Raw genomic sequence first — 17,986 nt, 5'->3', positions numbered from 1 at the left:
GTTACGATTTTTGACATTGAAGAAAACCCTGACCTTTTTTTTTTTTTTTTTGAACACGCCTGGAATTGAATGAGTATTCCAACAGTTGCATTATTAATTGCTGGTCAACAAAATGTGCATATAAATAAATGAATTCTTAGTACATCATCGTGTGAGTGGCAGCATGACCAACAGATTCAATTTTAAAAAATCTCACCCATTTATATTCTTTCATCTAGTGATTTTACCCCAGTGAAATATTCGCCAAATACCTGTTCATGATCAGAATGATTCTGCTTATTTACATACCTCATCTCTGTAACAGCAAAAGCACCTTATTACTGCAGATGAAATTCTTTCAATCTGACATGTTTTGGAACAGCATTTCCGTTAAGCATCCTGCCATACTGCCACTTGCTTAAGAATAGTCTGCATAGACCTGACAGTTTTCTGATTATGTTCAGTAAAATTCAATGCCGCATTACAGGTATATTTGACACAATGTCTTTAGCAAATGTGCAATCTCAGTGCTTTATCTCTACAATGCATTTTACCAAAAGCATTCTAAATTTGAAACAACAGTTCATAGAAATCTAACTCTGAGAGTACATTTTGTAGACTTTAGAAGAGTAGCTCGTAAAAGTAATCACAGCTTTTTGTTGTCCTCATGTAAACTCAAGTAACATTGTGAAGTTATCAGTCGTCCTGTCATCTTGAGTATGAAGCCCTCCAATCTGACACTGGAATTGTGAAGACCACAGGCAGTACAGATCAGAAGTAAAATATCCAGCACCATAAGGGGCAGCATCAAGGATGTGCACTGATTTGCTTCCTCTTCACTGCTGACCTATTGTATGACTGACTGTACACCATCACACAGCACCAAACTCCTCAACCTCCAACTTTCAGAGTGTGCACATCAGGACCTCTCCTGGACTGACAAGACAGCATCACTGCAGCATCTCCACTTCCTCTACAAATTGAAAAGGGCCATAACTCCTCAAGCACCTTCTAGAGCAGGGGTTCTCAAACTTTTTAGCCTGCGAACCCACAAAATGACAATGCCAGTGACTCGCGACCCCCAATATCTTCTGAGGTAGTTACAGAAACCTTGCATGCAATGACACACACACACACACACACACCATAGACCCAAGTCTCTTCTTCGTTAATTTTTTAATGTATGTCAGTGTTTTAAATGTGCCAGAAAGTTGAACCTGGTGTTATAAGTCAATCTGCTGCATCTGACTCTATTGCTGTGTCTTTAATATAATGCAATTACCCCAGGGGACTCAATTCAATACAACTAGTAACTATAAGCTACTATAGTAACTATAAAGTAAATGGTAACTATAAATTACATTTTTTTTCTCTTTAGTAGGTTATGGATAAAATATGGTAATTATTAAGGTTTAATAAAAATAAATTGATTTTTGGAAATCACCTGGTAACCCCCTTTAATTGTCTTGCGACCCCTCGGGGGTCCTGACCCCCACTTTGAGAACCACTGTTGTAGAGCACCATCAAGATAATTATGATTAGTTTGTGGTATGACACCTGCAGCATCCCTATATGGCACCTACAGCATACTTGTGATCCACAGTTGATTGAGCCCACCCATCTTCTTCAGTTGGCTGCCATCATGGAAGAAATTAGGGAGTTGTCTGCACTGGACCACCAGACTGAAAAACAGATTCATTCTTTTGGCTGTGAGGCAGCTCAATTCCCTGCAAGTTTCTGCTACCCTCTCCACTGACCTCTGAAATTTGGCACATAGCTCATCAATGTTGGGTTCAAGGCACCACAACAAGTTAAGGACAGGGCAAGCATCATGGACTCAGTATTCACAGTAGCCACTGTGCTAATTATTGTCAGAAAACTGAAATTGATTGATATAAAAAAAAAATCAGAAGCCTGTTTTAAAACTAGAGTGGGAGGACTGGAGGTGTCATGAGAGTTCCGGTCATCTGTGTTGACTTTTTTGGCTGCCTCAGGTACTTCACTGGATTTAAGTGTGAGGCTGGCTGATCGCAAGGTAAAGTAAATATCATACGGTTTTGTTTTGTTCATTCTCCACAAGAACTGTATATCGGCATTCATCAGCCTTTAGGCTTAGGAAACTGTTGATTCAGTCTACTAATTGGAGATTACTGAGGAACTAGTTGGACATCTTGCTGATGGAGACATTGGGTTCGAGGGGTTGGGGGGGGGGTGATTAATTAAAAAAAAAAACTCCCTCAAAAAAGCGCACTTTTGAGTGTAATTACAAAAAGGGTATTTGAGTCCTTCCTGAGCATGCACCTGCCTGTCAGTTTCTTTAAAGACACAGAATAAGTCAATATGAATGTTTATGCTTTTTATGTCTCTCGGGAATATTTATATTTTGATATTTAACTCTGGAGAAACCAGCAAGTGCTCAAGTTAACACTGTTTATAGAATTAATTACAAGAGTATTGCAATGGTATAAAGTTTTCATCCATATTGTAATTGTTCCTATTAAATTTGCTTCCGGTTAAGTGGCACAGAAGATATGCATTACAGATTGCTCCTCAACATTTAGATATAAAACCAACCAGGAGAAGCAACCCCTCATAAATGACTACCACCAAACTGAAATCAAAATGAAACATAAGTTCCAGGCCTGGTCCTCTTATCTTCCTCTGTCATAACCCCTTTTTTCACTCCATGTTTTATACGTGGGACTCGAGACAGATGTGGCGCCACTCCACTCCCACAGCTCTGTCACAGCCCACCTCGCGATGATAATGTCTAGATAGAATACAGTTGTGGATACTCACATCATTTTCATTTGCTTTTCGGCTTAGTCCCTTTATTAATCTGGGGTCCCCACAGTGGAATCAACTGCCAACTTATTCAGCATATGTTTTACTTAGAGGATGCCCTTCCAGCCGCAACCCATCTTTGGGAAACCCATACACACTCATTCGCACACATACATACACTATGGACAATTTAGCCTACCCAATTCACCTGTACCGCATGTCTTTGAACTGTGGGGGAAACAGGAGCACCAGGAGGACACCCACGCAAACGCAGGGAGAACATGCAAACACACAAAAACAGCAACTGGCCCAGCCGAGGCTCGAATCAGCGACCACCTTGCTGTGAGGTGACAGCACTACCTACTGCCTCACCAGATACTCACATCAATATAGCATAATTTTTGTAACACTGTACAACAATTTTTTTTACATTACATTACAGTAAGGGGTTGGGTTAGTCATTAATAAAATACAACTAATGGGTGATTTAAAAAATAATATAAATTATTTTTGTCATTGTTATTATTGACAGCTGTATCCATTCTAGCAACAACCTCTCGTGACTCTCTCCTACACCCCAGCTACATCTGCGTATAGATCTTCTACATTAGGTTTTATTTACAAGAGTTGTCATAACAGAAATGAATGGATGGACTGATTGATAGTCAGACTTATGGATAAACTGATAAATGGATTAGAAGATAGAGTGAGCAAATACTATTTATTCTTCAAATCTATCTTACAGTAATGCAATTTAAAATCAGTTATTGTCAGGAGAGTCTACCAAAGAAAAAAGGAAGAAGAGAAGAACATGAACAGCAACAACAAGTGAAAGATAGAATGTGAGAATTTGATGGGGGAATACAGACCTCACATATTCTCTCAAACCCTCAACACAATAAAACCACCAGCTGGGTATGTTGCTTTTAATCAACCCACTTTTTCAGACTTAAATTCCTCTGCAGTACATCAAGCAGAGGGCTGACTCCTGTTGTTGCACCCCTCCGCATGCCATACTCCAGCTTTACTGAAAGTGAACTCACAGGGTCCTCCAGCACTGTCAGCAATCAGCCATATCAGCACAGCTGCTCCAAAGCGGAACACAGATTTCAGTTATACACTTAACAATGATTTTTGTTGCTTGTCCAAACTACTTACTTAAAACAAACTAAATCAACACAGTTCTTGATGATTTTTTGTGACAACTTAATTATTTTATGTTAAATTTGTAAAATCAATTAGGTTAACCTAATTGATTTGTGCTGGGACATGAAGGGAATGATGAAAACCAGCATTTTCGTGGCTTCACGATCATGTACCTAGACAGGCATGAAGTGTGGGAACGCACATGGTGACCATCACTCAACTGTGTCCTCCCACTGTCAGTCCTTGGATGGATCTTGTCTTATTACGGGCTGGTTGTGCCCTTAGAACAAGCATTCAGGCATGTTGTTATATCAACAGATGCCTTCAACATGGGCTGGAGGGCCGTGTGCATTAAGCATGCAGCTGCGTGTTCGTGGACAGGACTCCGGCTGCATTGGTATTTAAATTACCTGGAACTGTTGACAGTGTTTCTCGCTCTTCACTGATTTTTACCAGTTCTGGATCAGAAACACATCCTAGTCATGACAGACAGCATGGCAACAGTGGTGTATATCAACTGTCTGGGCGGTTTACCCTCCCGTCGTATGTCTGTCTACTCCTCTGGAATCATACATGGGTTAAAATCCCTTTGTGCCATTCACACACGGCAAGCTCAACTATGCAGCCGCTGTATTCTTACAGCATCTAGCATCCTGAGGTGAGTGGAGACTCCACCTTGGCAAGGTCCAGCTGATATAAGAGAGTTTTGGGGAAGTCCAGGTTGACCTGATTGATTCTCCCAAAAATGCCCATTGCCAGTTGTTTTATTCCCTGACCGATGCCCAAATGCGCAAAATATGCATTTGCTCAAGTGAACCTACTCGCACAGACCCTGTGCTAGTTCAGGGAGGATGAGGAGCAGGTCTTGCTAGTTGCACCTCTCTGGCCTAACCGGACATGGGTTTCCGAACTCTATCGGTTAGACAGGTGTTATGTGCAGGCCAAGAAGAAGGTCAAACCTCCCAAGCCCCCCATCCCCTTTTTCCTGGAGGTGCACAGTGAGTTCACGCAAGCATGTAGGGCACCTTTTTCAGTCTTTGTGCACTCCAGCCCTCACCACTCTTAACAAAGAAGCAGCCAGGGAGTATGAAGTGATTCCCGAGCTGGCATGCACTATCGTAGTCAACCTTTACCTTTACCACAGGCTACTGTCCGTTTCTCCGGTTTGCATTCGAAGGTCAAACATGGCAGTACAAAGTCCTCTCCTTCAGGCTCTTCCTGTCCCTGTGTCTCTGTTTCTCCAAGCCCTAGGGCATCTTCAGCTTTGGCTTGTGGGCATACGCATACTCCGTTATCTCAACAACTGGCTTATATCAGCCCCATCATTGAATCAACTGATTATGCACAGGGATAGGGTGCTCTGGCACCTCAACCAGTTGGAGCTTTAGGTCAACCAAGAGTAGAACAAGCTCTCCTCTGTGCAGAGCATCTCCAATCTCAGGATGGAGCTAGACTCTATCTCTATGATGTTGCGCCTCACAGAAAAGCACACCAGGCTGGTGTTGTCCTGTCTGAGTATCCTCAACAGAAACACAGTGGTTCGACAAAATTTTTTAGTGGCTCCTGTGACATATGGCATCCGCAATCACTTCATACCACTTTAGCGCTGGCTTCACGATCAAGTCCCCTGACAGACAAGGAGAGCGGGTGCGCACCGGATGACCATAACTCCATTCTGTTGCCTCATCCTCAGCCCTCGGACAGATCTTGTCTTTCTACTGTCCATTGTGCCCTTAGAACAAGTATTCAGGCATGTTGTTGTATTGTTGGACGCTTGACAGATGCGTGTTTGTGGACAGGACCCCAACTGCATTGGCATAACAATTGCCAGGAGCTGCTGGCAGTGTTTCTCACTCTTCGCTGATTTTTATCGGTTCTGGAGCAGAAACTCATGCTAGTCAAGACAGACAGCATGGCAACGGTGGTGTATATCAACCGTTTGAGTGGTTTACAGTACGCTCTTGTCGCATATCTCAGCTCACTCACTGTCTGGGTGCCATTCACATACCTGTAAGCTCAACTGTGCAGCCGGTGCCCTCTCACAGCAAATAGCATCCCAAGGCGAGACTCCACTCTGGCACGGCCCTGCTGACATTAGAGAACTTTGGGGAAGCCCAGGTTGACCTTTTTTCTTCACCCTAAAATGCCCATTGCCAATTGTTTTATTCCCTGACTGAGGCCCAAATATGCATTTCCTCGAGTGATCCTACTCACACAGACCCTGTGCAAGGTCAGGGAGAACGAGGAGCAGGTCTTGCTAGTTGCACCTCTCTGGCCAAACCGGACATGGGTTTTAGAACTGACACTCCTTGCGACAACCTATTTTTTGTGTAATCTCCTGAGGAAGGACCTCTTCTCTCAGGGACAAGGCACCCTCTGGCACCCACACCCAGATCTCTGGAACCTCCACATGTAGTTCACCGGTTCTTCGGCATAACTTTGGCCTCTGTGTGGGGTCTAAGGAACAAGGCAAAGGGCACCCCTGTCTTGCACGAGGAGGTTGCAGTCCTACTGGCAATGGAAGCAATCAAGCCAGTCCCTCCAGCTGAGATGAAGGTTGAGTTCTAAAGCCTGTACTTCATCTGGCCAAAGAAAAGTGATGAATTGAGACCAATCCTGGATCTGTGCATCCTGAACAGATATCTGTACAATATACTATTCAGGATGCTCTTGCAGAAACACATCATTGTGTGGATCACAGCAATCAACCTAAAGGTACAAAGTCCTCCCCTTCAGAGTCCTTACGAAGGTCGTGAAGGGCAGAAAGGAATCCACATTCTCAACTACCTCGACGATTGGCTAATTCTAGCTCAATCCAGTGGTCAGTTGTTAATGCACAGGGATCTAGTGCTCATGCACCTGAGCTGGCTGACGTTACAGGTCAACTGGAAAAATAGCAAACTCTCTACTGTGCAAAGGATCTCTTTTATCGGTGTGGAGCTGGATTTGCTTGCCATGAGTGTGCGTCGCTCTGCAGAACACACCTCATCAATGCTGACCTGTCTGGACTGATTCAGCAGGAAGACAGTTGTCCCACTGAAACTATTTCAGATACTCCTGGGGCATATGGCTTCCGCAACAGCAGTCACACCGCTCGGACTGTTACATATAAGAGCATTTCAGGATTGGCCGCATGACGAGTTCCCAGATGGGCATGGTGCACCGACACACATTAAATGGTTCTTACTCCATGGTGTTGCCAATATTTGACAATGAACGAAAACAGGTGTCTCCTATGCCACAGCAGCTGGGTCTCCAGCTGATACCTGAGTTTTTAGCTCTTCAGCAGCTAAAAGTCTAACTGCTCACGTGCTCTGCTTTTATACTCTACTAATGATTAATCACTGGCACCTGCGGAGCTAAGCTCATTGGCTTTTATTGGCCCACTTTCTTACTCTTCAGACTAATTGGTTATCTAGCCAACTCTCATCCTGTCATCAGACACACATCTCCATTCCCTTTTCATAGAACATGGGTTATGTTAGTAAACGGGACGTTGTTGAACCCACCCCAGAGCCCATTAAATTAACTTGAGAACAAATTCCAACCCATGGATATGCTGTAGAGCCAACTCCAGTCCTTACATCTGTCCAGAAGTTAAAACAAAAACTCCCCTAGAGCTGAGCTCCACTCAAATTCAAGAAACAGTTCCAGGCATTGACTGAACTTTAATGATAGCTCCAGCCACTAACTCTAGATCTGTGCCTGATATTATCCCATAGCTTTGCTCTATACCTGCTCTAATCCTTATAAACAGCACAGATTTGCCTCCAGCAATTGACCGGAACCCAGTGCAGGTTCCGTCACCTAGCTCATAAATTAATTTACCTTGTTATAGCGTAGGCTGCCATTTACTGTTAGAATAAACAGTTCTTCCGTCATGACCAGGAGTGTCATTCCCTGCTCCAGCAAATCCCTGCTCTAATTAATCACATTTACTTTTCATGGTCATTACACTTCCCAGTATCTTTTATGATCACAGCTCCACCCAGTCAGCCATAAGCACACCTTTACCAGATCACCTAATTCAAATCCATATTTAAACAATAAACATTTACATCTTTGTCTAGTCTCAATGCTGTTGTTGAACTAATGACTCTTACCTGGCTACTGACATTGGCAATTACTTACCAGAAAATCCTATTCTTCTCCATCCATCAATCCCTTCCATCCAGTCTGGATTCTCTTCTTTATAGATCTTTAAAGACATACTGGTCAGAGTCATAATGAAATCAGACAGTTGAAACAGAGCTATGAACTGATTGGGTTGAATTTAGTGTTCTGACCTCACTGTACGTGTGCAAAACAGAAACAGACACACATACTACTGGGTTCATGGGAGTATGATGGTGCAATTGTATTCATATATTCCACAATCCACAGAAACTTTATATATTTATATATAAATTAAACTTTATAATATATAGTTTATATATTTGACATAGAGATTTGATTTTCCCTAAAAATGCACACGCATGTTCAAAACGTGGTTCTAGTTTCAGTCTGCTTTTGTCAGTTTGGTGTATTCATGCATAGTTTTTTCAGTCCAGACACAATCCAACTCAAGGCGACAATACAGTTGGGTTACATTGGTGGTAGTTGTTTGGCATCATCTTGGTCTGTCCTGTCCCGAGCATATACAGTAAATCATAAGCTTTGGCTTTACATCACATACAATATTGTTGTACAGGATTAACTGCAGAACAAATAGCCTATATGCGAGAATAAAACATTTATTGTAATATGAAGAGTTGTGCACACAGAATCAATGGACATGCATTGTTTGCTCAAAGTATTTGCTGCTAAAACTGTCCGCAATCTGTTGTGTCTCTCATTGAAAATAAAAGAAAGATGCGTTCCATGTTCTGTGTGAAAAAGGGCGATTTATACTTCTGCGTCGATTGCACAAAGAGTCCAGCACAGCCTTTATGCAGTTGCATACCCTTTACTGCCAATGTGCTCCTTTCAAAAAATGTAATTACATGTCACAATGACATGTAGTGCAAGCTCTGAGATTGATCGACTTCGTATTGCTGATGAGTGTGGGTGAGGCCGAAAGCCACAGGAGAGCAAAGAGCTTGTTGGAGCGAATGTTTACATCTAGTCCTGCTAAAGACCTCCATATGGAAACATTTGTTTGGTGTTAACCTTATGATTAAAGTTGTTGCCCATCCGCTGGTTCCCAGCTCTGAATGAGTGAGTTTGAGCTTCTTCTATTGTAAGGTAGCATAAAAACACCCACGAAGAAACTTACAGCAACCCAAAACTGGCTTCCAGCTAGCATTTTGGAATTGTTGTTGCAGAGCATCACAAACAAAATGCAGAAGTCTAAATGCACAACTATCTGCAAGGCAATCATTCAACAGAGAACTATAAATCAGCATTTATCCTTAATCAACATGCAGTGTATGTGGCCCACCAGCAATTTTTCCAACCCAAGGTCATTCTGAAAACATAGTCCCGCGGATGTTTCTGGAGACAGCAAAATACGTCCCGGGAGGTACGTACTGCTGCATTTATTTTTATCAAGAGAACGCTACGGGGTGGTGTGACGCTGTTCCCATCCGTGCTTGCCGGCCGGCCGGCCGACCGCTTACCTCCTTGTGGAGGGCTTTCCCGCTGCAACCCGTTTGTCCACTCAGCTCACCGTGTACGTCGGCAGGCTTGAGATGCAGAGAGGAGTTGACCACGGCGATCGGTTTCGAGTCCGGGGAAGAGCGGTTCCAGCAATTAGGTAAGACAAAAACAGAATCCCAAAAATTAAGTGAACAAGTTTCGTAACAGGGTGAGAACGCAGTGGAATCCGAAAATGCGGTAGAAAAAAAAAATCAGGGCTTCAATCATCCGGTCAGTCGGACAGCGGCCTCTGGTGGGTTCACGCGAAAACAGCGCGGGCGCGAACTGCACTCGCGAGAGGCGTTTGAGATGCGAAAAAGCACACAACAGCTGCCTCTCACGGATTCGCAAAAACAAAAACCGCAGCCTTACGTACCCGCCAGGACGTATTCCGCGGTCTCCAGAAACGTCCGCGGGACTACGTTACCACATTGAGCCTGGGTTGAATTTTTCCCCAATGGCCACTTCCAGACCTGGATTGAGAAGATTTTAATTTTGGATTGAAGATTTCTTTAAATACAACTAAAACTTTATTTATGATTTTGTTTATTGTACATTTATTATTATTTTATTATTATATTTTATTTTTGCAGGGGCCTTGTACATTGATGCATTGAACTGAAAATGCATAAAGGATGTTGAGAAGGAAATGACAAAATCGAGAAGCAATGTCTTATTTTCACATCCTACATCATGGATTAAGAGCTCTCGCATCCCTCCATCGAATGACACAAAAATGTCTATTGTTCATTTTCACTCTCATGAGTTGCAGAAACTGGGATTCATGGATTAATTACACCTCATCATAAACATGTCAGTGTACAATTGTCACCTTGAAAACAGGAAATCCTGCATCATGGTCAAGAGCAGATGCTAGCATGTGCACACCATACGGCTGAACTGTTCAGACAGAGCGGGACTGAACAGACGGTGCATAGTTGATATGCAGTCCTCAGGAGCACCTCCAAATCAGCCACTTCAAGCGTTCCTTTATTTGCCAGCCTGTGAATGTATATGCGATGGTTTAGTCAGTATCTCTTCCTCTGCGCATCTGAATAAAGCACATTTCTGTTGGTTTTCATACACAAGGGGGAGTAAAAAGGCAGTAGATTTTAGGCAGGTTCCCTGGTGTGGTTTTATCTTATTCAAATGTGTGAATGTTCCTGCGTGACTGATTTTGAGTATTCTTTTTGTTATTTATCAGATGATATTGAGCAGAGCCAGTGCTATCCAAAAGTCGGTTATCTTGGCAAATTAGATACGCCAGAGCCAGATAAGACCTAATCATAGGGGAAGAATTACACTACAGATTCTTCTAAAAAGCTATTTTTAATCTCGATTTGCCCTAATCTGCCTCTAGTGAGAGACTCAATATAGTTGGTTCGATGCAAGTGCTGCATCTCCTGAATGTACTGTGGAAATTTCGCTGACCGCATGCTTTCATCTCACTCCCCGATGGTGGAAAGGCTTCGAGTCAAGTTAAATAAATGCTGGTTCAGCGGTCAGATTATGGTGAAGCACATATATACGGGCAAAGGTTTAATTCATTTCATTTCCTCAGTCATGCAGTTAACCGATCACGAACTCTGGAATGCCAGAGGGATCAATGCATTCTCTCCGAGCCCTTTTAAGTGACGCATTTTGGGTATTCATAGGCCTGAGACCCTAAATATGTGATATAAAGTGTGATTAGCCACAGAAGTTCTAATAATAGGGAGCACCTGGCCCTTTCATTCAGTCATACATGACTAATTTCTACGCACTTCTGAGAGAGGTTGTTTGAGGAATGGCCTTGGTTATCACCACATCGGCACTCAGATGATCGGGAAAAGGGCTCACAAAGGCTACAGAGGAATAGCAGGGATTGCATTGGCACCTGACTATTTCCAGCTGACATCTCTGGCACAGAGACAAGGATTACTGTCCAATTTATCTCTTTCTTCTGAGGCTTACCGCTATCTAAACAGCTTGCCACTTCAAAGTGTAAGACAAACAAGGCAGAAATGGACTGTGTACACTCGAGGACAGAATCAGCTTAGCAGAACTCCATTTAAATGGCAGCAGTGCTGAAAGAAAAGGAGTTTTTGATCTCTGAGGGGAAAAAGAACCATGGTAAACCTATGAAGGACCTCTACACTACCTCTCACTTTGTATTAAGCAGGCCACTTAAGATGAGATTTGGTTTTTAATGTAGAGTGTAAATAAAGAGAGCTCAACAAGTGTGCTTGTGAATAAATATGTTGTAAAATAGCACAGACGATATTCTAATTACCAGGCATGTTTTGAAAGTTTTAAATTCCAGAGAACACAAAATATGAATATTCATGAAGTCAGGTTTCATTTTTTAAGTTTGTATATTGTCCCTGTGTCCACGTGGGTGCTCCGGTTTCCCACCATAGTCCAAAGATATAAGGTATAGGTGAATTGAATAAGCTAAATTGGCCGTAGTGTATGTGTGTAAATGCGAGATTGTATGGATGTTTTCCAGAGCTGGGGTGTCCGCTGTGTAAAACATATGCTTGATAAGTTGGTGGTTCATTCTGCTGTGGCGACCCCTAAAAAATAAAGGGACAAAGCTGAAGGTAAATGACTGAATGAACTTTAAATTGACACTTCATGCCTGAACAGTGGTCGAAGATTCCCAAACTAAATGCTGTGCAAAACCCACAAACTGCAGGAAAACAAATAAATAAAAACAACAAAATGTTAAAATAATAGTAATTACACAAAAATGGCCAAAATATTTAGCATCAAAAGGAAGATACAAGAATTTTTTGACACATCAGTCAAGGTTAAAAAAGGACCATTTGGACCTTTCTAGCATTAAATACTGTAATGATGTAAAAATGAATTTATTTTAAGATGGGGATTTTTTTTTTACTCACAAACATAATAATTAGCAAATATACAATCAGTAACTTACATTTTCCAAATAATGTAAACAACTTATGAGAAACACACTAAATTCGAGTGCTGATAATAATGCCTTACAGGAAGTGATCACATTTGCAACAAGTAAATGCAACAACATGCACATGAACTGCAATGTGTCTTTTTTTTTCCAAGAACATCTAACAGAACTATATCTATATATATTAAACTGCTCCTAACACCGGACACTATTCATGATACTCGCACAGTAAAGCATTCTCACGTTCCTATTCACAGGATTGGTTTGCAACCATACATCTGAAAGATGTGTACTCTGTGTGTCCTTACCTTTTGACAGACCATTCCTGTGGTTTCATTTGAACCTGGCAGATCCAGAACAAGTGTCCAGGCACACTCTTATGACAACAGATCCCTCCAGGAAAAGCTGAGGTGTCATGTGCCACATGGATGCATTTCTGGAATTGTGGTACTGGCCACATCTGCATTGGGTTTGGGCTGATGTTGAAGCTGACTGGAAGCACTTTGTTGATCAGGACTGGCAACATGGTTCCTGTAGAGTAGGGGTGTCAAAACTCGGTCCTGGAGAGCCAGTGTCTTGAATAGTTTAGCTCCAACTTCCTTCAACACACCTGCTAGGTATGTTCAAGTATACCTAGAAAGAGCTTGGTTAGCTGCTTCAGGTGTGTTTAATTGGGGTTGGAACTAAAATATGCAGGACACCAGCCCTCTAGGACCGAGTTTGGGCACCCCTGCTGTAGTGTATATCTACCACTAGGAGCTCACTCAAGACCTGCCCCTCCGGAGTCATATGCATATCAAATGTCTTTCATATACTTCACTATATTTCATGTACATTTATAAATGCATCTCACATAAGCTCTTAATGATCCCAGAAAAATGGAAACTTCAGCCCCAGGTGGTCCAGCTAATTTGGGAATGATTCAGCATAGCCTAGGTCGATCTAATTGCTTTACACAAAACCTCCCATTTCCAGTGGTTTTACTCCCTGCCTGAGGACCCCTCTGGATGGACACATTAGCTCACTGTCCAACGGCTGTGCAATTATGTTTCCCCCAGTGAGCCTACTCTTTTTTTTTTCCCCAGCTGTAAAATAAACTCTACGATTACAAGCCTAAACTTCCAGCTGAATGCTGAGGGTGGCTAGGCTACAAGTTGCTTAGGGCGTACTCATACAATGCTATCCGAACTGTGCCCAGGCCCGTTTCCTGGATGGTTTGTGATGTGTGAGTGCTCTGAATCAGGTTCAGGCATGGTTCAGCTGGCAGGCCCTAGCCCGAAGAGGTGTGCCAGAGCGCGGTTCAGGAGCGATACGCTTGTAGTGTGAGTGCAAAGCGCGCCTGAGCCCAAAACTGAAGACGAGATGTGACTTTTCAGAAACTGTTTCATATGGATTTATTAATCATTCTTACTGTTCAACGAACACAAACGGTCATAGTTTATTAAAGACGCAAACCTCTCTCTGCACGTCAGCTGCACCTTCATAATTCCTGCAGCAAGAGGAATTTATGATTGTTTAAGAGCATCAAAAGTGGCTGATCTGTTCAGTGAAATATTTCACTGTGTGTCACTGCATCCCAAACGACTAAAACGATATAACTAAAGAAATCTCCACTGTGCTGAGCGAGAGCACTTACTGAACATCATCGATGACATAAGCGTGCCTAGGCCCGAATATAATGTGAGTGCGGGCCATCGGGGGAGGCGATTAGCAAGGGGGAAGCAAGTAAGCTTTGGCCTGGTTCAAAGCAACTGTATGTAGTGTGAGTATGCCCTTAAATGCCCATACAGGTGGCCTGATATGCAGATTATACTCCTCAATTGACAAAGACCCTTTCTATGCATAAGTCAAGAGAATGATTGGTCTAAGCTCGATCCCCCAATCCATCCTTCAAGTCATAACTCGATTCCCTCCTTCAGGGAAAAAAATAGTTACAAATGTAACCAAGATATGACACACATAACCAAGACCATTTTTTGGTTTGAGATTGTTCCTGTAAATATTGTAGTTTATGGCTTCAGCTAAACAGCACTGGCAAAGAGACGAGTAATAATCTTAATGCTATCCATATCTTCAAAAACAGTCCATCCCCTGCTTTCCAAAGACACGCGGCCTAAAAATCACGAACACGCACCTTAAAGATGACAGTAGACAGCCCAGTAGGGGCTCTATTTTGACGATCCATGCACAAAGTCCAAAGCGCAGGGCGCAAAAGCATTAAGGCGTGTTGGAATCCACTTTTGTTATTTTAAGGGCGGAAAAATCCGCTTTGCCCCGTGGCGCATGGTCTAACAGGGTTGAGCTTATCCTCTTGAGTTATAGGTGTGTTTTGAGAATAAACCAATCAGAGTCTCATCTCCCATTCCCTTTAAGAGTCAGTTGCGTCACGCCATAGCGCATTTGCTATTTACATGACGGACTTTATAAGTGGAAAAACTGAACCCTTTACTAGCAAGAAAACAGTTAAACAGAGCATCTGCAGCACGAGAATGAGCCTCCTCATTATTTACGTGTTGTACGCACAGACATCCATTAGCCTATACATAATTAATTTTGTTTGTAATATAACTACAAATAATAAAATTATACAGAAGCAAATTGTTATGAATAAACTGAAAAAGCCCCCTAGGTGATGAAGGAATGAAAGTATGGTTTTTATATTTATGTAGACTAGAATATAATAATTTTTGTAATATTTTAATCCTTTCATATTTTTTTCATTTGTTAAAATATTTGTGTATTGCTGTACATCCTGTGTGTATTAAGCAATGTGTAAGTGAGGCGCACAACTAACGCGCTCTGCACTGGACCTGCTTTGATGTGGTTTATTGTGCAATCTATTATAGTTCCTCAAAAACGCGCCAGTAATGCGCCTTAACACGCCTCCTTTTTGAGACCAGACCGCCTATGGGCGCACATATAAGCTCAAATGCATTTGCTATTTAAACAGGGTGGTGCAAAACGTCAAAACGACTCTTGGGCCAAGCTGAAACTAGCAAACAACAATTGCGTCATGTCTTGCGCCGCATTGTGCCGGGTGTATCATAGGGCCCTAGATCATGTCATTCGCCAATACGAAAACTTTAGTACTTTATAATTCTACAATTCCCAATGAATGTATCTGTCACATTTTCAGTTGTGTAACAAGCAAAACTTGTCATAATGTGCAATATTTCATGCATGCAAGTTTGCTGGTCTCAATTTGTCCTAAAGCGACTACTGTATGCTAAGTGCGGTGTGCAGGAATTACACTTATTACTATGCCATACTTACATGCTATTCCAGACTGAATATTCAGAGTAGCGGTAAACAATATGGGGAGCGTGTCACAGGTTGTCATTGTTCAAAAATGAACCAGTGTAAATATAAAACGAACTTTACCTCAGTAAAGCAGGCTAGGCGGAATAACGGTATTGACTGGTGTTTTGTTGTTAAACTAAATAAAAATATATTACTGATGCTGAACGAAGTGCCTTTTGAAACTAAAAATAGTAATATCAATCTTTCACCAGGAGATTTCAGTGGCTGTACAACACTTCTGTGCATATAAACCATTTGTAAAACAACAAAATTTACATCAGCTTTGCCGTGCTGTCATCCTTCCTCCAGTGTGCAAAAGTAACTCTAATGTTGATTCAGGATTTTAACGTTTGTTTTTACAGCTGTTGCATGCACAAATGGTGGATCTGCATGAACAGGGTGCGCAGATGTAAAAATCTACATTTGTTGACAGACAGTTTGGGCTACTTATCAGAATTATGGGAATTATCAGCCTGACACATTTTAATTGGATGAACATTTTTAAGTCTTATGCCTTACCCAGAATATATATATATATAAAACATAAATTTAGATCCTTTACTTTAATCATTACTATTGAAATGTGAATAGACCATTAATCATCACAACAACAAAAAATCACCTACTGCACCTTTAAGCTTCCATTTTAATGAAGCAGATGAAACCATGCACATCTAAACCATAATATGAGCACACTGAATACTGAAATTTCCAGTACAACATAGCTTTGAATGAACTGTAAAGTTTCAGGAGTGACAGCTACATTTAACAAGAGACTGAAATCTCTGAATTATCATTCTGTAGGAGTACAGAACACCACTCACTCTGAACGACAGAGTCTGATTGCCAAAACACATGCCTATTAGTAGAGAAATATTGCAAATATTTCCATCAAGTCACAATTATTTAATTAAGATGGTAATTATGGCATTCCACCAATAAAAAAACAACAACAACAACAGACAGACAAGAGAAAGTTCACCATTGGTGATGTTTACTTTGGGCTATAAGCTACAACCACAAAGACAGTGTGCAAGAAGAGCAAATATTATGACACATTAAAGGAGTTACCAAGCACAAGAATATATAAAAGAGATGTCGGAAATGACCAATGGCACACAGGAGAACAGATCAAAAAGGTTCTCATTGACAATAATGCAAGTTTGTTGATGAGTATATTTAAAAGCAATAACATTCAGTTTTCTTATAAAATGAAGTATATATATTCTGCCAATGCGCTAAAAGAGCAAAGATCATTTGTAAAAAGATCCCATTTAAATCCCAACAACTAATGTTTTTTTCTTTCCTAAATGATAAATATCCTTGGAAAGAAAACTGTAGCCATTCTGAGACTGTTTATAGTGTTACAAACAATACAAAGCAAAAATACTGATTTCTTAATGAATGCGACTTGAAATACTGAAGTGCTGTGAGACCCTCTTATCCACTGCAAATGAAAAATGAATTGTTTTAAAATAAAAGGAAACCAATTGAACTAAGGGGAAGCATCTTCTTTGAACAAGGCATACATATACTATGAAATAAAAAAAAAAGCAGTGAATGAAGCATATAAGAGGCCACAGAGAAATCACCAATGATACAAAGCTCATCAAAATCATATATCACATAGCACTGGAATAGTACAGGGCAGATAAGTGCTCCAATCTCAAACACATTTGTAATCTCTGCTGGCTTTTGTGCTGCATGCAATACGATAAAGAGTTCACTACAGTTGATGATCTAATCTAAACAATACGAAATGCTGGACTTCACTTTAAGTAACACTTGAATACTTTTGATATGCTTTGTAAATTTGAAAACCCATTTGCTGTAGGTTGGGATTGAATAGCTTATAAATGATGCAATTGATTTGTTTAAATCAAACATATTTTGAAAAAAAAAAAACATTGCATAAATGTAAATTTTGTACAAGCGTACAGAAATCATCTATCAAATACCTCACGTCTAGGGAGATATCCCAATAACTGTAGGCTACTGAAGGTGCAACAAAACAGCTTCTGCGTTGTAGATTATGCATCCATAACCAGAAGCATTAGACAACATATCTAAACATACAATAGGATAACAGAAAATACAATCAAGCCTCAGATGAAGTGCAGAGTAATTTGAGGAGGATGAGGAAAGACAATAAAAGAAGCAAACAAACATGTGAAAGTAATGCTGATGATCAGCTCATCTCCTCCTCACTCATCATCGCTCTGGCTTCCTTCTGACTGCTCCTAAAAAACA

At 41.3% G+C, this 17,986-nt stretch overlaps 2 protein-coding genes across 5 annotated transcripts in view; both read right to left on the bottom strand.

Annotated features, from left to right (window-relative positions):
- Positions 1-17,986, bottom strand: part of dmrt1 (doublesex and mab-3 related transcription factor 1) — a 346,340-nt gene that overhangs the window by 27,331 nt on the left and 301,023 nt on the right. The window lies entirely within an intron of this gene.
- smarca2 (SWI/SNF related BAF chromatin remodeling complex subunit ATPase 2) overlaps positions 16,702-17,986 on the bottom strand; it is a 111,245-nt gene continuing 109,960 nt past the window's right edge. For all 4 annotated transcript variants that reach the window (NM_001044775.2, XM_073949888.1, XM_073949889.1 and 1 more), the window contains 1 exon segment: positions 16,702-17,976. In NM_001044775.2, the coding sequence (NP_001038240.1) occupies positions 17,941-17,976 (36 nt within the window). In that variant the 3' untranslated portion in view covers positions 16,702-17,940.

This window comes from Danio rerio, chromosome 5 (genome assembly GCF_049306965.1).
Source record: "Danio rerio strain Tuebingen ecotype United States chromosome 5, GRCz12tu, whole genome shotgun sequence".
Classification (NCBI taxonomy): Eukaryota; Metazoa; Chordata; class Actinopteri; order Cypriniformes; family Danionidae; genus Danio; species Danio rerio.
The sequence above is the reverse complement of the archived record's forward strand: the minus strand, read 5'-3'. Positions and strand labels throughout refer to the sequence as shown.